Below are 19,616 nucleotides of genomic sequence, written 5' to 3'. Positions count from 1 at the left end.
ATCATTAAATGCAGGATGCTTTTGTGTGTTTTAAACCTAATTGCTCTAAAAATAGCTGCTGATGCATCATTAAAACACAAAAATATATTTGGCCCTATTATTGTACAAGCACTGAAAGAATAAATAGGAACATTTCATGATCTTTCTAAGAGCTTGGTGACATACTTTTAATTTAAAAAAAGAACTATTAAAAATACTGTCAACATACTAGCTATTTCCAAGTAATTATATACACCACACCTTCTTAATTATATGGCAATTTAAATACTTAAGATGTCAGATAATCTCAGAAAGATAGTGAGACATTAGTAGGGATTTGCATAATTTCTGAAGTCATGTGTTGTGCAAGTGTTGTTTCTAACCTTACAGAGCCTTATCAAGCTGTACAATATGAAATGAAATTAATGACTGGTGGGTCATTTCTGTATCAACATTATACTGTAATGGAGGGTATTTTGGTTTCCCATATATCTTGAAAATAAAAATTTCCTGAGTGGTGCATGTTATTTTTCCAGAGTATTTGAAAACTCTTTGATCAATCTCATTTGAAAATTTCCTTTAGAAAATGTATAGCACAGACAACCATCAGGTTTTATTTTTGATTCTGCAAATGATTTTTTTTTCTTGTTTCTTAGTAGCAATTTTTCATGATATACATAGTTCAGGATTTTTTATCTCTTCCCTGTTTTCCCTGGTAAGATCTTCACCTGGGCTGGCTGGAGCTGTGACTGTTTATCATCGAAGTATCAATCCCAAATTGTTCGTGATCTAACACAGAAATGTTTCTGTATTATCTGGTTTTCTGTATCATCCTCACAAAATTACAAGGGGCTTTACATTTTATTAATATTACTAGTAATTGTAAGTTGACTTAACTCGTGCAAACATTTAAATATACCCTTAAGTAAGGTCTGTGTTAAGTCTACACAAAACATCAAGGATGGCCTGATGAAAACCCTGGCTGCAAGTGTCAGCTCCCCCCAGCAGTGTGCGTGTGACAGACCCTCACTCTTGTCTACGCTGGAGTTTTGGAGGTGGCCACTTTCCATAGCGACCGGGCCACTACCAGGCTTCAGCCAGCAGGGCTCAGAGCAGAGCCAGCCCTTTATGAGAGCGTGCAGCTCGGCCTTGGCCCCGTGCCCGCTGGGGCTGTGGCACGGCGTTCCAGAAGCTGGTGCTCACCTCTGGAAAATGTGCCTTGCTTTCATTCTGAGCGAGCACACTGCTACAGCAGCCCTGCACAGGGCTGCGTCCAGCCGGGAAGCCAGGCTGCTGAAGATACCTCAGCATAAGGGGTTACTTTTTTTTTTTTCTGCCAAAAATGTAAAGTGCAGTCTCCTGCTGGCTGGCATGTTTTGATCTTGGGTAAGATCGTTTCTTCTCCATGTCTTTGGTTCTGCCAGGCCCTGCGGTGTGCATATAAATGGTTTTGTTCAGCTGTAGTTAGAAGAAGCTGAAGAGTTCAGTATGAACTGATACCGTAGCCTGAAAGTCATTCTGAAATTTGCATTAGTGATTTAGAATTATTCCATTTAGTCTTTCAGTTTTCTGTACCTAAGAAGTGTTAGAAGGAGAATGCTTTGATTTGTTCCAAGGAATCAATAACCTATTTTCAAGACAATTGTCTGTCCCTGCAAGATACTAAGATAATGGCAGAAATAACTTACAGGAAAGGGCATAGATAGAAGGTTGTTTTTTTAAAAATAGTGAATAATTCTGGGCACTGAAGTATTTTCTACATCATATTTCTTTAAAAATTAGGTTAATAACCAGTCAATAATGGACAAACTGATTTTTATCAGGAGTTTGTTTAAGGGCGACTGGCCCACAAATTACCAGCTTCTTTTCAGCTAGTGGTCCATATTGAAATAGGTGTTAGCCAATAAAAATCCTAGAAATTCTGCCTTTATGTTACAGAACGATCCACAGAATCATACACAGAATATTTACAGATCATTTGGCTGCTGTGACTTTGTGCTGGGAGAAAATCAAGACTGATTGCATTTGCTTTTTAATTTGTGAATTGAAAATTTTAGCCACTTGTTTTTGAAATGATCTTTCATGTCTTTCAGATGGTAAGCAGAGAGTGACTGTGCATTTTCCCTACTAAGACCTACCTTTCTGTCACCTTTGGCACGAGCATTCAAACCAATTATTACGTAAATAGGTAAATACATAACTAGTTGGTGTGGTTTTTTATTGGCATTAGTCTCTGATCAACTTATTCACACTGCTCCTGTCTCGTTTCTTAAAGTAATCCATCCATATTTTATGAGCTTCCTCTCATATTATCTATACTGTGTTTTCTTGAGTGTCCCACTAAGATTAGAGTTCATCTGCCTTGGATACATATTTTTTAAAAAAGCTGGATAAAGTAGTTGCAAGACTACATCAGGAATAATTTTTGCAATAGCCCTGAAACCTCTCTCACTCTGAAAATTATTTATACTAAATTATTACAGACACGGCTGCTTTTTCATGTCTACATCATGTCGTTGACTGATGGTCATTTACTTAATTACATTGGTAATTGAAGTTTGCACCCAACTGCCTTTTACCTGACAAATACCCAAAACTTTTGGTCATTAACATTCAAATGCACATTCTTTGTGTTTGATGTTTTTTCATTTTGCTTCTATTAGTCCTCAGGGTCATTCACTTCTCCCCATATATTTTCTTGATTCTTTGTTCCCCAGCTAATTTTTAGTAAAGTATTCCAAGTTTGGATCTAGTGCTTAATGGAAAATATTAAAATTGCTTATATTCAAGCTGCTAGTGACCTCCTTCTTCCCACTGTCTGTTGCTGTCTTTCTTCTCCACAGTTTCATCAGTTATTTCATATGTGGTTCAGAGTCTTTGTTTACTGAAATCAGCTGGATGTGACATGATTTTAAAAAAAGAAACCAACACCACACGAAATATGTAGAGGAAGGTAGCAAGTTAATGCTGTATAACCTGTGTTACTGTCTTTACTGCAAACTGAAATGAGTTATTGCTTTGCTCATGGAACCACATGAAATAGCCTGTGATATTTTCCCCACCTTCATTCTATGTGGGTCTCACTTCTTCTTGTATTCTCATTTCACACATAAAGCTGAAAAAGTCTTTATTTTCCTATCATTTATGTACTATAGCATTTTTTGCATTTTGTACACTCTTCTGGATATACATTGAAGTAGAGCCTAATTTCCATGTTGTTTTATCCACTTTTGCTTTAAGGAAACTTCGTTCAGAAATTCATGCAATTAGTAGTGTCAACATGCATTTTTCCACAGTGACCAGTGCATTTGTAGTGATGCATGCAGGTTGTTTAGCTCCTCTGCAACACGTAGGAACTGCTGTGTTCTGATGACTCTGGTGCTGTGTGTTCTGAGTAATATCTTTAACTATTGTTAAACCAGACCGTACCTTTCTGCTGCAGAGCCTCGGGTTTATGCAGCTGTTGGTCACTGAGAGTTATGACCCTTGTCTATCCAGCGTTTCAATCCGGAGCTGGAATGTGTACCCTGACATTGATGAAAGGTCATCTCTGGCAGAGATATCCTGGCCTTTGGCAGTTGCAAAGTTAGCAAACACTCAGGTTTGCTGCTGTATGAGAGCCTTCGTGAAGTTGTGGCGTTTGTTGTGTTGTCCATGTGACACACAACCACTGTACGGGACAGGTTCCTTACCGCTTGTGTGTACACCTGTAATGCAGAGGGGAAAGGCTCATCTCATCCCGAGTCAGTGACTGCACTGTGCAGCAAAGGCAAATAAATTCCAATTTCTAAAGAGCTGGGGTGGAGACTTGGAATTTGTTGGCATTTCTTCGCAGCTGCACCTGTCACTGGCTCCAGGCCAGGCAGCTGTGAGATACTGTGCTGTCAAGGGAAGATACAGCACTGGACAGACCACGAATGATTTTAGACAAGTCCTACAAGGGGACATCACAAATACGATGGCGTTGGAGGGGACCATAGTAGGTTCCCTTCTGGTCTGACCTCTCTGCTCAAGCTGGGTCATCCCAGAGGACACGGCACAGGACTGCGTCCCGCTCTCGGATACTGGGCAGCCTGTTCCAGTGCTTGTTCACTGCACAGTGAAGTTCTTTCTCAGGTCGGGTGGAACTTTCTGTGCATTAGTTTCTGCACGTTGCCTCGTGTCCTATTGCTCGGCACCACCGAGCAGGGCCTGGTCCGTGCTCTGACACCCCCGCTTTATTTACACACAACCGCGTAAATGCAGCAGTAGCGAAGGCAGCCAGGGCCGTACCGCCCGCCCGTGAGCCCGTCCCGACCCGTCCGTTCTCCCCAGGATCCCGTCCCCACCCGTCCGTTCCCCTCAGGAGCCCATCCCGTCCCCACCCGTCCGTTCCCCTCAGGAGCCCATCCCGTCCCCACCCGTCCGTTCCCCTCAGGAGCCCATCCCATCCCCACCCGTCCGTTCCCCTCAGGAGCCCATCCCATCCCAGCCCATCCCCACCTGTCCGTCCCCCCGGCACCTCACGCTGTGGCGGCGCTGCCGCCCGGCAGGGGGCGCGGCGGGAGGCGGGGCGCGCGCCGGCGCGGCTGCGCTTTGCGGGCGGCTGTAAAGCAGCGCCGACTGTCGCGCTGCGCTGGGCAGGGAGCGGCGGGGGCTGCGCCACAACAGAGCGGGGCCCGCCCGGCGCAGCGGCCGCAGCGGGACCGGACGGGGAGCAGCGGCTGCACCGGCACAGCGAGGACGCCGCGGCCTCCCGAGCCGCGTAGGGCAGCGCCGCGGGGTCACCGCGGCGCCCACCGAGGCCGCTTCTACCCCTCGGCCCTGCGCAGGGCGCCGGCGGCACCCGCCCCTTCCCCCGCGGCCTCTCTGTCTCAGGTACGGGGGGCGGCGGGGACCCCGCGGGTGGGGCCGGGGACGGGCGGGGGCTCCCCCTCTTCCCCCGCCCTGTGCCCTGACGGCAGCGGTGACCGGCGGGGCTGTGCGGCGGGTGGGAACTTCACGCAGAATGTATTTTTCCTTTTTTTATTCAGCGCCTCGTTGACGCACAAAGCAGTGTCTTCACTGCGGGCAGCCGCAGCACTCTCTAGGATTTTATCACAAATTTGTCACAGATTTTTCCCTTAGGGAAATGAGTTTCTATTTCTGTGCGTAATCGGGTTTGTTATGACGTCATTTGTTTTGTTTGCGAAGTTAGTGTTCTCTTAACCCATGTTTAAAAAATCACCATTTTCAGGTGTTTTTTTTGCTTGATAAACAAGGAAGTAATATTCATTCAGAAATGTGGGCCAGGATTTTCAGAGGTGCAGAGGCTTGTCGCTGTTGCAATAGGGCAGGTGTTAAGGGTATATACTCTTGAAGTATCTGTATTTTTCTGATTAGAGCTGAGCCTGCATTCGTGGAATTTTCATGTTGTTTGAGTAAGCTCTTCCATGGTTTGAGGTGACTTTATTAAATTATAAGTAAGGTCTGATTGCTTTAGGTGATTAAATGGGACCCTTAATTCCTGATACCCAAGTACTTCTCTGGAAGAGGACATAATGCAGGAGGTAAGAATTTTACTGTAAGTAGAATAATTTGATTCTCATGCAGTTATTTCAGAAACAAAGATTTGACCAAAAAGATAAGAATTGACTGCTCATTGTGAAGACCTGGGTTTGTCATGGTATCTGTATTATAAACTATTTTCCTATTAAGGGAAAGCAGAATGCTTTGGGTGCAGAATAATGTCTTGTGTTGTCTTTGTTGTAACTTGTAGAAAATTCCAAATGTATATTAATGCTGGATATTTAGTAGAAAGCTTTTTCAGGAAAACGAATATTGAAGTAATTGCAATGCTTTGCCATTCTTAAAACCAGAAATTACATCTCCTTGCTATTCACATATCCATAGCTCTTGCTGTTAGAGCACTTTAAGCAATTTATGTGTTTTTGCACTTACTTTTTTTGGATAAAGTGTTGGGGCAGGGAGAGAACAGAAGCAAACCCTGTTAGACAGGATGATTCTTGCAGGTATGCAAGGATTGATAAGGAAAAAAGTGATCATGGTTTATTTGATACAGTGAACATCTGGTTACCTGTCTTGCACACTCTTCCACAGTATGGAGTTGCCTGTGGAATTCATTAGGTGGGAAAGGCTGAAATTTTATGTTTCACTCTAATAAAATAATAGTGTATAAGGCACCAAGCTTCTGTTTTAAAATTCTTGAGGTCTCATATATTTAAAAATCTGGGGGTTTTTATTGATGGTTGAAGCCCCAGCAGCTACAGCTGAGTTTGTATCTGGTATTGGGAGCTTGAGGGTGAACAACAGCTCCAAGCATTCATGCATATTTTGCATGTCCTTTCAAAATATGGATGAGAACATTCTGGCCTTTCAGAAATGTATCTTGTATGAAGCAATGGCATTTGTAAAAGTGTATTAAGAGTGCATCTTAACATGACTGTGACTCGCACTTTGATTAGTAACTTTGTTGACCTACATAACCAGATCAGTTATAGCAGCTGATTTTCATTGGTGGTGGCTGGGTTGCAGTAACATTTAGCTGACAGCCTTTGCTGCCTTCTTTCTCCAGGATGTACAATCTTTCATTTCAGTTTGTATTTCCTGTAATAGTGAGGACATTCTTTTGGGTACATAGAGGTGGTAGTGCCCTCGTCCACAGCTGATGTATTATATAGAGAGGCTTGGATGTCAAACAGTTGAATAAACAGGGAAAAACTGAGAGGGGAATGGTGATGAGATGGGGAACTGGATGATTTAATTCACTTGTAAACAACGGGGATAGTACAGGGAGATGGATTTGCCATAGGCAGATGTTGTATGAAGGGTTCCTCACAGATTTTCTGATGTGCGACTTCATCTAAGTGAGTTGTCAGCAAAGGTTTGGGTTGGTGAAAGACACATTTTCTTTTCTTCCTTTCCTTCTGCCCCATTAGGGTTCTCTGCTAGGCCTGACCTGAGCCCACCAAGAAAAACACCAATCTGTACTTAACCTTAAAGGAAGTTCCCTAGTTAAAAGACTTCAGCTGTGGATAAATTTTGTGTTTCTTACAAGAGCACTGTAAACCTTGGAAGCAGCTACACCGACAAAACTTAGGAGACTACAACTTTGAGTAATTATCCTATCCTTATGTTGTGCTTGTATCTCATACAATATGACTCAATATGCATATTTATAACTCTCTTGTAAACCTTTCTGACAGGCGAATCACTACAGATCTGGTGATAAAACTGGATTATTTTGTGTTTTATGTAGTTTATGCGATTTGGAAAAGGAAATTACTCTAAGTTACACTGATGTCTTCCTTACTAAGTGTTTGCCAAGTGAAATATGAGAAGGCTGGTTCATGGCTTTACTAGCAAAGAGGCCAGTAAGGGCTATTTGCTTCAGACTTTTCCCCAATACAGTTTAGTCCTAATATTTGACTGCTCTTAGGTAAAATGTTTCCTTTTGTCTGCTGGTTGCAGAGTGGAGAAGTCTGTCTGCTGCAGTGTCCTTTCCTCTGAAAGTATCTATAAAATCCCTTACTTCTCATGGGTGTCCTGAAGGACAGCATAAAACTGTCCTAATGGTTAATTTCACAATTCTCACTTAAAAGGTTCTTACTAGCAGCTGTGGCAAAGATCGTGTTTGACTTCGTTCCTCAAAGCTTTATCGCAAAGTGTTTGCAGAATGACACTACATCAAGAAGAATTGCACATACCTCCTGGGTCAAAAATGCCAGGGGGATTTTTGAAACAACTTTAAAAATAATTTTTGATCACCACGTAGCTCAGAACTTCCCTAGCTGTCTCAGGAAGCAGAATTCCTAGTTAAGATCTTAAGTTCCAATAAAAACTTGCATTTTGTCGTTATTTTATGAAGCTACAACTTTTTATTCCCAAGTTCAATGCTGTTATGTTTGTCTTGGAGTTCACTGGAGTCAAAACATTCCTGGTTGCCAAATCATAATGCTTCTATCTTAAACCCATGATTGACATAGTGTTAATGTAGCTAACTGATTTAAGCCTAGGACAGAGCAAAGAAGTGTCTAGACTGAAGAATGTGCTTGTGAGCACCATGTTTGTCAAATACACATGCTTGTATCCATCGTGCAAAGGCAGACGGGTTCCTTGCCCACATGGGTGTGCATGGGGATGCTTGATTCAGGCTGGGATTTCCTAGGGTGCCTTTATGGCCTTTGAGTGACTCGGTGTACTTCAGCACAGCTCACCTGTGCTGGGAGGGCTCTGCAGCATTGCTCTTAGCTCATTGCCTAACAGGAGGTGCCTCCAGCTGCACGTGCTCTGTGCATTTTGTCTGTTCCCACTGGAGCCAGGCCATAGAGCCTGTCCTGGAGAGCTCTTCTGTTCCTAGCTGTCGTGTGCTGGTTTTGTTGGAAGAGGTGAGACAGACACTTTGGTAATCTCTCCATAGGAGTACAACAGTGCTGTTAAGTCTCAGAGGTGAAGGGCACCATGGCACAACAGAGGTGTTCTGTAGCTGTCCTACAGGTGGCCTTACATTTCTATTGCAAGATAATTGCTTAATGAGCTGAATTGACTTACGCATCAGGAAGCAAACCTTGAAGGTCCCAGAGGAATTTTTTTCAGGGGTAAGATTAAGGAGACTTTGCTGGTCCAGAGGTTGGATACTGTTCATTACAGTACTTGATGGTACAGTTACTGTGGTCTGACTTTTAAGATGGCTTTGCAAAGGTTAGTAAGGGTAGTACTGTACTTGCAATAATGTTGTTTCTCTTCAAGAGCAGGCTTTCCAGACCAGTCATGGTTCCTAGAATTGCCTGCAAGGAGTGGATAGGCCTCCCTGCATTGCTGTGACTCGTGTAGCTGTAGCACCTCTGCAAAGCACAGACCCTTCTGCCTGGGCTGGATGTAGTGAGCTGGCTTTGGGAGTCTGTAAGCAAGAACCTGTTTCCAGAACATTATCATGCAGTTAGTAACTCATACTATGTATGTTATTCTGAAATATTGTGCCTTTCAGTAGGGCAGAACATAAGTATTCTGCTCAGAGAATTCTCGAGTAATTTTGTCATTGAAAAATGGAGTCATCACCATGTCTGCATTAAAGCACAGAAAGGAAATTGAGAATGGTTTGCAATGGCATTTCATATTGTCCTGTGAATAACGATACATAATATCAATGCAAACACTAGGGAATTTCAGATTACCTTCTGATTGTTGCTGTTTCATAAAATGCATATATCTTTAACTTATCAGTTTATTTTTTGTCAAAGATTAGAAGAGCAATCTGTAGGATGCTAAAATTTAGTACTTAAGCTTTAAAAGAGCCTTGTTTTTCTAGTGAAGTGATAAAAAGTGAAGAACAACCTAGGGTGAAGAAGAGTGCAATAAAATTTTGAAATCTGATTGCACTTGTTTTCCTGATAGTGGAACTGAATATTGGATGTTTTTCTTCTTGTCACTTACTCTGCATTGTATGGGCATACAGGTTGTCCCTGCTTGATAGAAATGGAATGAATAGGACAGGACTGCCTCTTTGAAGACATGAGTGGGGTTTTTTTTGGTGATTTGCTCAGTGAGTTCCTTATTTTATTGAAGCAGCAGGGTATGATAGCACTGAGATTCAATCTCCATGAGATTGAGTTGGGGGTCCAACTTCTGAAGTGGCTCGGAAGCCTTCTGTCAGTCTCCAGTGTGTCAGGGCCATACAGGAATCAGTCTTGCTTGGCTGCCTGCACTTGAGATTAGAAAGTAACAGTGCTTAGGTTTTCTCACTTTGCTGAAGGCCTTGCGCAAATTTTATAACCTTTTTCATTTTCCTGTTTTTTGATAAGTCTAATGGAAAAGCCTTGCTGAAAGAATAAGAATACATCTTTCTAATGAGAGGAAAGAAAGGTTTTCTCATTAATTTAACAGTATGACTATTAGCTTGTCGGAGTAAAAATAATGTTAAAAGTAAAATCTGATACACGCTGCATATCAGGGAAGGGAATTTTAAAAGTTAGTTGGGAGTTCAGTGACCATATGCAAGGAAAACGAGTTAGAACTGAATAAAGGGACAACAAATGCAAGTTTTTTTTTCTAGGTGGTGAAGGGAGTTGACTGTATTTCAGAATGTACCTGAAAATACATTTTCAGGGTAATGACATACTAGATCACATGTATTCATCAACCAAGTTTATACCAAAAAACTGAGTTATGTTGTGTAAGGAAGCATCTTACTGTTTTATAGTGCTATAATGCTACAAACCTTTTGATTGCTTCTAAAGAAATTAATTATTAATTACAAAATCCTTAGTTCCATCTTATAACTCAAATGTTTTTTGCTTTGATACGTGGTCATAAACTTGCTGTAAAGATTCTCTTTAACTTTGTTTTTTGACTTAGCTATTTCCAGGGACTTCCCAGTTTGCATGAATTTTCTTGCACAGCTGTATGTCTTGGAATGATTAATAGCAATGGTTTTAAGTGGTGAAAAGAATGGATAAAAGTCATGTGTTCTCTGTAATTCTGAATAGTCATGCACCTGAGAGGGCAACTTAATAACTATTTATAGTTTTCAGGTAGCTGTCGTAACAGCTCTTCATTGAGTTATGATGGTTTAAAAGAAGACAGTAAATCAAAACTTTCAGAGGAAACATGTGGGACTAAGTCACTAGGTAAATGTTTAGATTAGGAAGGAGAAACACTAATGGTGATTGAGCTTATGTACATCATCTTGCTGCTTTTTGAAAAGGCTTTTGAGGATTTCTTTTAGGAACTTCTAAATGTTTTAACAGCAGATGAGCTGATTCTAATGACTTAAGTATTTGCTAATATTTTTGTGTTCTGTGCAGAAGAAAAATGGCTATTTATGTCTAACCACTGAAGATCTTTAAAATGACTTGAAATCTAGTCCAGCTTTTGTCTTTTTTTTTTGTCAAATTTTTTGTTTGAAAGTTTGTATTAGCATTTCTAAATAGTGAAGGAGTGGTTTATTTGTCATTGATTGCTGTCATTCACCTCAAAACCTCCTGTTTAAGCTGTTGTGTAAGTTTGTAATTGAAAGGCAGCAGCTCTCCTGTGAGTAAACAGTCCTTCAGCCTCTATACTGGCTAGCAAAAATGAAGAGTTCTTTATTACTTGGTTCAGTTTCCATGGTTGTAAGAGTAAAATGTACAAAATACACACAAAAAAAATACAAAATGTTTGAATCTGTTTACTGGCTATAGTGTATGTAGGCTGCCCCATGGAATAAAACTAAGCCAGTAGAGAGTGTTTCAGATGCACTAGTTTTCACTGTGTGGTAATTTCAGGTTTTTGTCATGTTGCAGTAGTTTGAGGTTTTTCAAGGTAATGTAGATGTCATTGCGCTGAATTTTTTGCTGTAACTTAAATACCTATATCTGTATTTCAGCACAGTGGCCTCTGCACTAAAGTAAACAGAGCTTATGCAAAGATAATCACATTCAGCATGCAGAAGTTTCATACTGGTGGAGATTCCTCCACTTTAATTTAACAAGAAAACAGGGAGGGTAGCACTCCAATGAGTAGAATAGAATCCTTTGTAAATCAGCCTCTGGTTGTGCTTACATAATGAGAAAATGTTCAGATTTTGATTTATTAAAAAAAATTAAGGGGTCAATTCTCTTTGATTCTGAAGTTACCATGTTAAAAGGATGGGAAACAGTTACATCTAGACTGGACATGTAGTATACGCTGGCATATAAGTTATAACTGTGTTCAAAGATTCTGAATAAAATAATATTTTTCCCCCAAAATTGAGATATTTTGTGGATTTTCTAGAAAAGCTTGTGATGAAATGCAGGGTTATTGTGGGAAGGTCTGGGGTGAAGACTGACTAGACTGTTGTATTTCTGTGAAACAGTGATGCATAAATAACAGAGCTAAAAGGTGACCTTGGGAGGATCAGGAAAAGGACTGTGTACTGCTTGTTCTCAGTGTGCTTGTGGAAGGTCTGAATGCTATATTCCTGTCCTTATTAGAAACTAGATAAAATGGAAGTCTTGGTCTTAATTTTTTCATGGAAAGATGGTGCATGTGTGTGAGGGTATGGACAACCATGGTGATGGACTGTCTTAAGAGCTGGAGCTGAGAAGGGTAGACAGCAGAACACAGCTTTAATAGTCTTTGTTTTCTAGGTAGACTTTTTGCCCTCTTAATGTTTATTCCAAGTATTTTTCCAATTTGGCAACTTCTTTTTTTTTCAGCCCAAAAGAAAAAGGTAGCCTTATGTAGTACATTCCACTAAAACTTACTGCTGTAAAGAAAATGTAGTGCTTTGCTGAAGTAAGAACCCCTTGCAAGAGGAGGTTTATTCCAACTTGCATGAATACAGCTTCTGACTTGCATATGAGACATGCCTATCTGCTGTAATTCCAAAAGAGAGCAGTAACACTTTCTTGTGAGAGGATAGAGCCCTCATATTTAACAGTAATTGTTAAAAATGTTTGTAGGATTTCCAGTGAGAGCATTCAAATGGGGCTCTTCAGCTGATGTTCTAGGATCCAAAAGGTTCTTGATCTCCAAGTTGCCTTTTGAAAAGTTTTTATTCCAGATTCTATCACATGGAGTGTTGCTTATGGCTATGAAGAGAACACAGACTGCCTGGGATGATGCATCAGTTTATACCTATTGCAAACTGAAATAAGTAATTGTTTAGGGTCTGTAAGGAGCAGGTAGCTCACAGCTGTTCCTGAAAGCATCCATTTGTGAAACAGTGTAAAAAATTCTTATTTAAATCTGTTCTGTAGTTTCAGTCTTATATTGATATGTTCTGTGACAGAATAATTAAGGGCATTAGATATTAGCACTGCATGTAAGGATGCATTAGCATTTTGGAGAGTTTGGAGATTCAGGCAGAGGATTATGGACCTGAGTGGGCAGGGCTGCTTAACCTGCCACAGATCATAGAATCATCATAGGATGGTGTGGATTGGAAGGAACATTAAAAGCCATCTACTGCCAACTCCCCTGCCATGGACAAGAACACCTTCCACTAGACTATGTTGCTTAAAGCCCAGCTTTTCCATGACCTCTTCCAGGGATGGGACATCCACAATTTCTCTGGGCAGCCTGTTCCAGTGTCTTACCACTCTCAGGGAAGAATTTCTTCCTCATATCTAATCTAATCTAAACCTGCCCTCTTTTGGTTTCAAGTAATTCTGTCTTGTCTTGTCATTACATGCCCTTGTCTGGAGTCCCTCTTGAGCTCTCTTGGGGCCTCTTTAGGTACTATAAGGTGCTGTAATGTCTCCTTGGAGCCTCTTCTTCTCCAGGCTGAACAACCACAGTTCTCTTGGTCTGTCTTCATAGGACAGATATTCCACCCGAGTGTATTTCATGGCACATCCTTATGCTGGGAGCTGCAGAGCTGGCCATGTTGGTGTGGGTGGAACAGAGGGACAATCCCCTCCCTTGACCTGCTGGCCACACTTCTTTTGAGCCAGTCCAGGATATGATTGACATTCTGGCTGCAAACACAATGTCAGGTCGTGTCATGCTTCTCATACATTAACACCCTCTGAAGTTCTTCCTGGAGCTGCCCTCACTCCATTCTCTGCCCAGCTTGGGATTGCTCTGGCCCAGGTGCAGGACCTTGCATTGAGGTTCATGAAGACCAACCTCTCAGACCTGTCAAGGTGCCTTTGGCTGGCTGTTTTTGCTGTTTCTAGATAGCTCGGGTGTTTTTGTAGTTTCATGCATATTGCCAGCTGTGCTGCTTAGGCAGCCTTATTCCACTGAGGGCATTGTTGCACATGTTTTCTTAAGCAGCCTGTTGGTAGTTCAGCACAACTTGCTGCAAACTGTCAAGAATCTACTATAGCCTTATTCAGCTGAGGCATAAAATCTCCTGGTATTAGTTACAATGAAGAGTTTTGGTAGTTCTCACAGTGGAAACCAAATTGTTTCATCATTTCCTTTTGGGAACTTAAACTAAAGGCAGAGATGTCAGATGAAGCAGACTGAACTTGGATCTATTAGTGAGGTTACTGTTGTCTGTGACTTCCAGTAGAAAAGTATTTCTTTGAGGCTAATGTTATATATTGGTTTGTATTTTGGCAGGGAGAGGAACCTGCCCAATAGTCACTGCTAGGGGAATGTATGCTATGATATACTCAGTTTCTGATACAGTGTAATAGTCAAAAGTACATGGAATTAAAATAGCTTTGTACACTGTACCACTAATGTGTGGTGGTTTTTGAGAGACTCAAGGTAATAAATGAATTTTTGTTATTTTACCCCAAAATAAAAAAGGTTCAAAAATCTCTCATCTTTCATTCTTTTTCATGTCAGGAAAAAATGATGAATTCTAAGTAACTAGCTTTTTAAAGCTCAGTTGACACTATACAACACCATGTATTGTGTTGGAATATTTGCTGTCCATGTGTTCTGCTCCAGGGGGAGATACAGGCCTTATTTAATAAGCATCCATTTTAATTGTTGTCTATGGGAGCTATTTAGCTGAAGCTCAGGTAACTTCCATGAGCAATAGCCTGTAACCACCATACTTAAGTATCAGTAAACTGACTTAGTTGGTTTTGCAGGTGACATAGATGAGTATTTGCTCTGTGAAAGTGATAATGTTTTCACTGACCATAAGAAACTTACCTTCAATGCAACTTATAAGAGTTCTGTCTTAATGAAAAACTACATTGCCAGGCAGTATTTTTTTAATATTTTGAAACAGTTGTATTTTGGCTACTGTTGTTTTGCCATTTCCACTGGGGGATTGGTCCTAGCAGTAAATGTGTTTTCTCGTATTTTAGCTTTGCTTTTGGAAAATCAAATGCTTCTTTATTTCATGCTTATCTGTTTTATTTTCTAGGCCTTTCTTAAATCTTTCCATGTCTAAATGGACTCCTGAATGTAATATAGTTTATACTCTAAAAGCGGATATGAAGAGTGAAGTTCCTTCTGATGCACCAAAGAGACAGGAGAGTCTGAAGGGGATCCTCTTGAACCCTGAGCCTATTGGGGCGGCCAAAAGCTTCACTGCAGAAGTTGAGATGATTGCCAGTAAAGTAGGGAATGAGTTCTCTCACTTGTGTGGTGATTCTCAAAAGCAAAAGGACATGAATGGCAACCATACAGACCAAGAAAAAGCTATTGTGGTGCGAAAAAAACGCAAGAGCCAGCAGGCTGGTCCTTCGTACACTCAAAACTGTCCTGATAAAGAAAATAAAGGAATCTTAGGATTGAGACAGCATCTAGAAACACAGAGTGAAGACAATGATTCTTCTTTTAGTGACTGTATATCTTCACCTTCGTCTAGCTTGCATTTTGGAGACTCTGACACAGTAACATCTGATGAAGAAAAAGATGCTCCTGTGAGACACCCTCAGGCAGTGTTGAATACTCCAAGTAGAACTCACAGTGCAAGGTCACAAAAGTGGCCTCGGACTGAGGCAGACTCTGTACCGGGGTTATTGATGAAAAGGCCCTGTTTCCACAACAGTTCTTTAAGAAGGCTTCCATATAGGAAGAGAGTTGTGAAAACGAGTTCATCGCAGCGGACACAGAACCAAAAAGAGCGAATTTTAATGCAGAGGAAAAAGCGGGAGGTGTTAGCTCGAAGGAAGTACGCTTTACTCCCCAGTTCTAGCAGCTCCAGTGAGAACGATCTCAGTACTGAATCTTCTTCCAGTTCATCTACTGAAGGGGAGGAAGACTTGTTTGTGTCGCCTGGGGAAAACCACCAGAACAGCACAGCTGTTCCTTCAGGTAAAACTAAATTCCTGAGGTATTCTGTATTAGCTGTCTTTCATAGTGTACAAGAGGCTTTTTTATAAGTTCTTGGAGCAGTTTTTGTTGAATTTAATACTACAGGTAGACCTACTGCAAGTACTGTGAACATTGCAGCATGAATTGTTGATGGGAGAAGTACATTCATATCTTACAGTAGAATTACAGCAAATCTAAAATCTTGAATGTTAATGGCTTCTAAAGAGCATAGTGGAAGGTTACTCAGCTCAGTCTAATTAGTCACATGCTGCTGAGTTGATCCATTTTTATTTTTCTAGCTGTTGAATTGTGTTGAAAAATTTAGCTTTGAACTGATTGTGATAGTAATTCTATTTTTGGAATGTAGAAATATCTGCTAATATTTAACTGTTCTTGACAATTTAGAAAAATAAGAAGAAAAAAGTAGATGGTTTTAAAAGCTGAAATATGAGTCCATTGAAGGTAGCTTTAGTACTGAGATAAAACTATTGTATATATACGAAATGTTTTATCCAGATAAACTCAATTCAAGGCAGCTGGTTTATGCAGTTATTTTTCTCATATTTCTTGTCACTGTATCTGAATCCTTGAGTGCTTGGAGGAAGACTTTTGGGGGGATGTTTGTGTTTGGTTTGGCTGTTTTTCCTGGTTCTGTTTGTTGTGTTTTTTTAATAGGCAGGGGTTTTTTTGCTTCCTTTTATGTTAAATTTGCCAAGTGAAAATAGTTGTGCATTCTGTTTTAGTTCAGCTTTTTAGAGCATGGTGAAGTAGATAGAACACAGCATGTTGTTAATCTGTGCAGCCATGTGTTTTAGCTGGTGACAAATGTGTTTTAATAAGTGAAACCATATCTCAGGCTGTGCTGATCATTGCTCTAAGAAAATGTGGCTGAAAATACAAGGACAAGTTAAAAAAAAGTAAGTGTGACTGTATCATGCTCTACAACTCCCTGAAAGGTGTTTGTAGTCAGGGGGGTCTTTTTCTCCAGGCAGCACTGACAGAATGAGAGGACACAGTCTTAGGCTGTGCCAAGGGAAATACAGGTTGGACATTAGGAAAAAGTTTTTTATGGAAAGAGTGATCAAGCACTGGAATGGTCTGCCTGGGGAGGTGATGGAGTCACTGTCCTTGGATATGTTTAAAAAAAGACTGGATGTGGCACTCAGTGCCTTGGTTTAATTGAGGTGTTTGGGCATGAGTTGGATTCAATGATCTTGGAGGTCTCTTCCAACCCAGTGATTCTGTGATTCATGTCAGGGCAGGATTTACGCTTGAACAGAGCCAGAGTATTAAAATATAAATTATTGCTTGTTATTTGTTGCAGTAGGAAGTAATGTCTGATGTTTAAATACAAGAAGTAAAATATGTAATGCAAAAATCTTACTTAAGCAGTGCTAGGACTGGGTATATATAACTCTGAAACAGAAGAATTATTGCATGGCCTTAATTATCTTGTTACATATTTGTGTGACTATAAATTAATTAGGCCTAGAAAAGTTACTTTTGACATGCATATGTAACCATATTGAAGAATATGACTTGTAAATAGTAAATGTGTGGGGATGTGCATTTATACATACATTTATATGAAAAGTCACTTTGAGAAGCTACTGTATTAACACATTTGTTTCCAAGTTAATGGTTTCTTTAAATTTTCAGAGAGGGTGGACTTTTATGTAACTAAAGTGATGTAGGATCAATAACAGTTCTCCTTCCCCACAGATGTGGAAAAGTCCAAGTTTAACTTCCGTACTACTTAAAAAGTGTGCTTAAAGTGTTTATTTTCATGTAATGAATGAGAAAAATCTATTAGTTCTGTACCAGTTAATTTTAGATTAGAATACTGACATGAGTTGTAACTGAAAGTAAGTCTGCTTTAATGATTGTGGCCTTTCATGCTTGTACTCCGGGACCAGCACTTGCAGGGAACTGCAAAGCAATTCTGGCTTAGTGTGTGTGAATACTGGGGGGGTTTTTCCAGTGGAAATATATATTGATGGGAAGTTTTTTAAGCATTTTGTTTACATTGCATATATAATGGGAAGTTGAGCAGACATCCTCTGTGAAAGTGTCCTATTTTTAGCAAGATAAAAATGTGATTAACATTTTTTCGTAGCTTTGTACTGTTACATAAGGCATTTCTGGTTATTGAGTTAATTAGGACAGAAATGGGGCCAGCTGGAAAAACAGCTATGCAACTTCTCTGCACAGTGAGCAAGCATGGTGGGGTTTCTATATGAGGAAAGGCTTGTATTGATAATAATGCTACATGAGCTTGTTAATGTTAGGAAGAATTTCTTTGCTCTACATTAGCACATATCTGCTTAATTTGCAGTGTGCTGAAGGACAAATAACTTCTGCCAAGAATATGAGGCCTGGGGCATGTATGTACAGGTGCTAGAGGACAGACTTAGGAAAGAGGAGAATAATAATAACTGGAAAAGATAATACAGTTAAAAATACATGGTAGTAACTGATTTTTTTTTAAAAAGCAGGCTTCAAAGTGATGTGATTCATCTTGTAGCCTATTGAATAGCAATTTGTATTAAGGATATTGCAGAAAATATTTATTTGCTTTGTATACTGATGTTTAACTGAAGAGACAGTGCATTTTAAGGAACTAGTAAGTTAAATTAGTTTAGACTGCTGTGAAAACCGTTTCTCTGATTGTTGCAAGAAACAAAAGTAACATATCTTTTTAATCAAAGAAGTGTTTAGTAAGTTCTCATAATTAATGAAATTAACTTGGCTAATTTAGGGAAAAACATATTAATGGAGATGTGAAGGGGGGGGGGGGGGGGGTTTGTTTAACAAAACCTTTACCAAAAAACCAAATAGCATTATATGGGGTTTTTCCTCCTGTTCTATTAGGGCTTTAGCTATTCTTATGGTGAAACCTTGTGCTTTTGGAGTGTGAGACTGTGAACAGTACATCCTGACACCTGGGAGTAGATGATCTTGTTGTACCAGCTGTGTGCCATAGAAGGCATTGTTCTAGTACACCTGGGAAGGGCAGCTGGAGCTCATTCAAGGGAGGCAGGAGGTGGGGGCATAAGGCCAATGTAAAACCAGCTGTGTGCAGTTTAATGATCCTTACAGCTGAAGGTGCAGGTGCTTACTGGGGTGTATATTCTAATTGCAGTGTTGATCAGTTGGGTTCAATTGCAGTACTGGGCTTGCAGTTAAAATGACAGCACGCAGCAGCGTTTTTGCTGGGAAACATGAATTTTGATTGTATTTTGTTCAGGTAGTGCAGAAGCTTTTCTCTAATGCTGTGTACACACCAGCAGAAATATTCCTCCTCCACCTTTGCCTGTGAAAGGTGACAAAATTTAACTGTTGCTGTTGTTGGATCTCTTATGTTGTAATGCAAATGTTCTGCTTCTGCAGGTATTTGATTTTCACCTTGGATCTAAAAAATTGGGGCTGCCCTTTGGAGGCAGTTTGTGGAGGGAAATCTAGCAAAGGCTTAAACTGGAACAAATTTTTAACCTTACATTCTCATTTATTTGGCAATAAAGCAGAACTGTGAAAAACAGCAAAGTGTTATTAGAAAAAACAAGCTGTGTGGAGTTTTGCATTGTTATAAATTGTTCATCTAATAATTTACAATTCCTTCAGGGTCTGACATAGTGTTTTATATTTTTGAACAACTAATGCTAAACAGCTTTTTCTTTTCTTAGAATGTAATGCTGATGAGAAGCTGCTCTGCATTTTATTTGAAGCTGCTTAGAATGATAAGGCAGTGTTTATTCATTACTGTCATCTTGATTCCCTAACATTTGTTGTCTGTCTCCCAAAAAATATTGAATATAGACATTCAATATTTTGCAAGCCAGAGGCTGACAAAAATGTTAAGCATATAGTGCTTCATGCTCAGGTTATTTTAACAGGTTTAAGATAAACAGGTATTAAGTGGAAATGAGCTGCCTGTTGTTAGAGTTGATTATTTTTCAGTTACTTAATCC

At 40.2% G+C, this 19,616-nt stretch overlaps 1 protein-coding gene across 5 annotated transcripts in view; it reads left to right on the top strand.

Annotated features, from left to right (window-relative positions):
- Positions 1-4,676: 4,676 nt before the first annotated feature.
- Positions 4,677-19,616, top strand: part of RNF111 (ring finger protein 111) — a 43,219-nt gene continuing 28,279 nt past the window's right edge. For 3 of the 5 annotated variants that reach the window (XM_062501264.1, XM_062501263.1, XM_062501262.1), the window contains exons 1-3: positions 4,811-4,836; positions 5,441-5,507; positions 14,753-15,648. In XM_062501264.1, the coding sequence (XP_062357248.1) occupies positions 14,772-15,648 (877 nt within the window). In that variant the 5' untranslated portion in view covers positions 4,811-4,836; positions 5,441-5,507; positions 14,753-14,771. Of the gene's footprint in view, positions 4,837-5,440; positions 5,508-14,752; positions 15,649-19,616 lie in introns of all 5 variants that reach the window. The other 2 variants (XM_062501261.1, XM_062501265.1) reach the window with 2 other exon arrangements.

This window comes from Cinclus cinclus, chromosome 13 (genome assembly GCF_963662255.1).
Source record: "Cinclus cinclus chromosome 13, bCinCin1.1, whole genome shotgun sequence".
NCBI classification, from domain to species: domain Eukaryota; kingdom Metazoa; phylum Chordata; class Aves; order Passeriformes; family Cinclidae; genus Cinclus; species Cinclus cinclus.
Note: the sequence above shows the minus strand (reverse complement) of the source record. Positions and strands in the feature narration are given on the sequence as shown.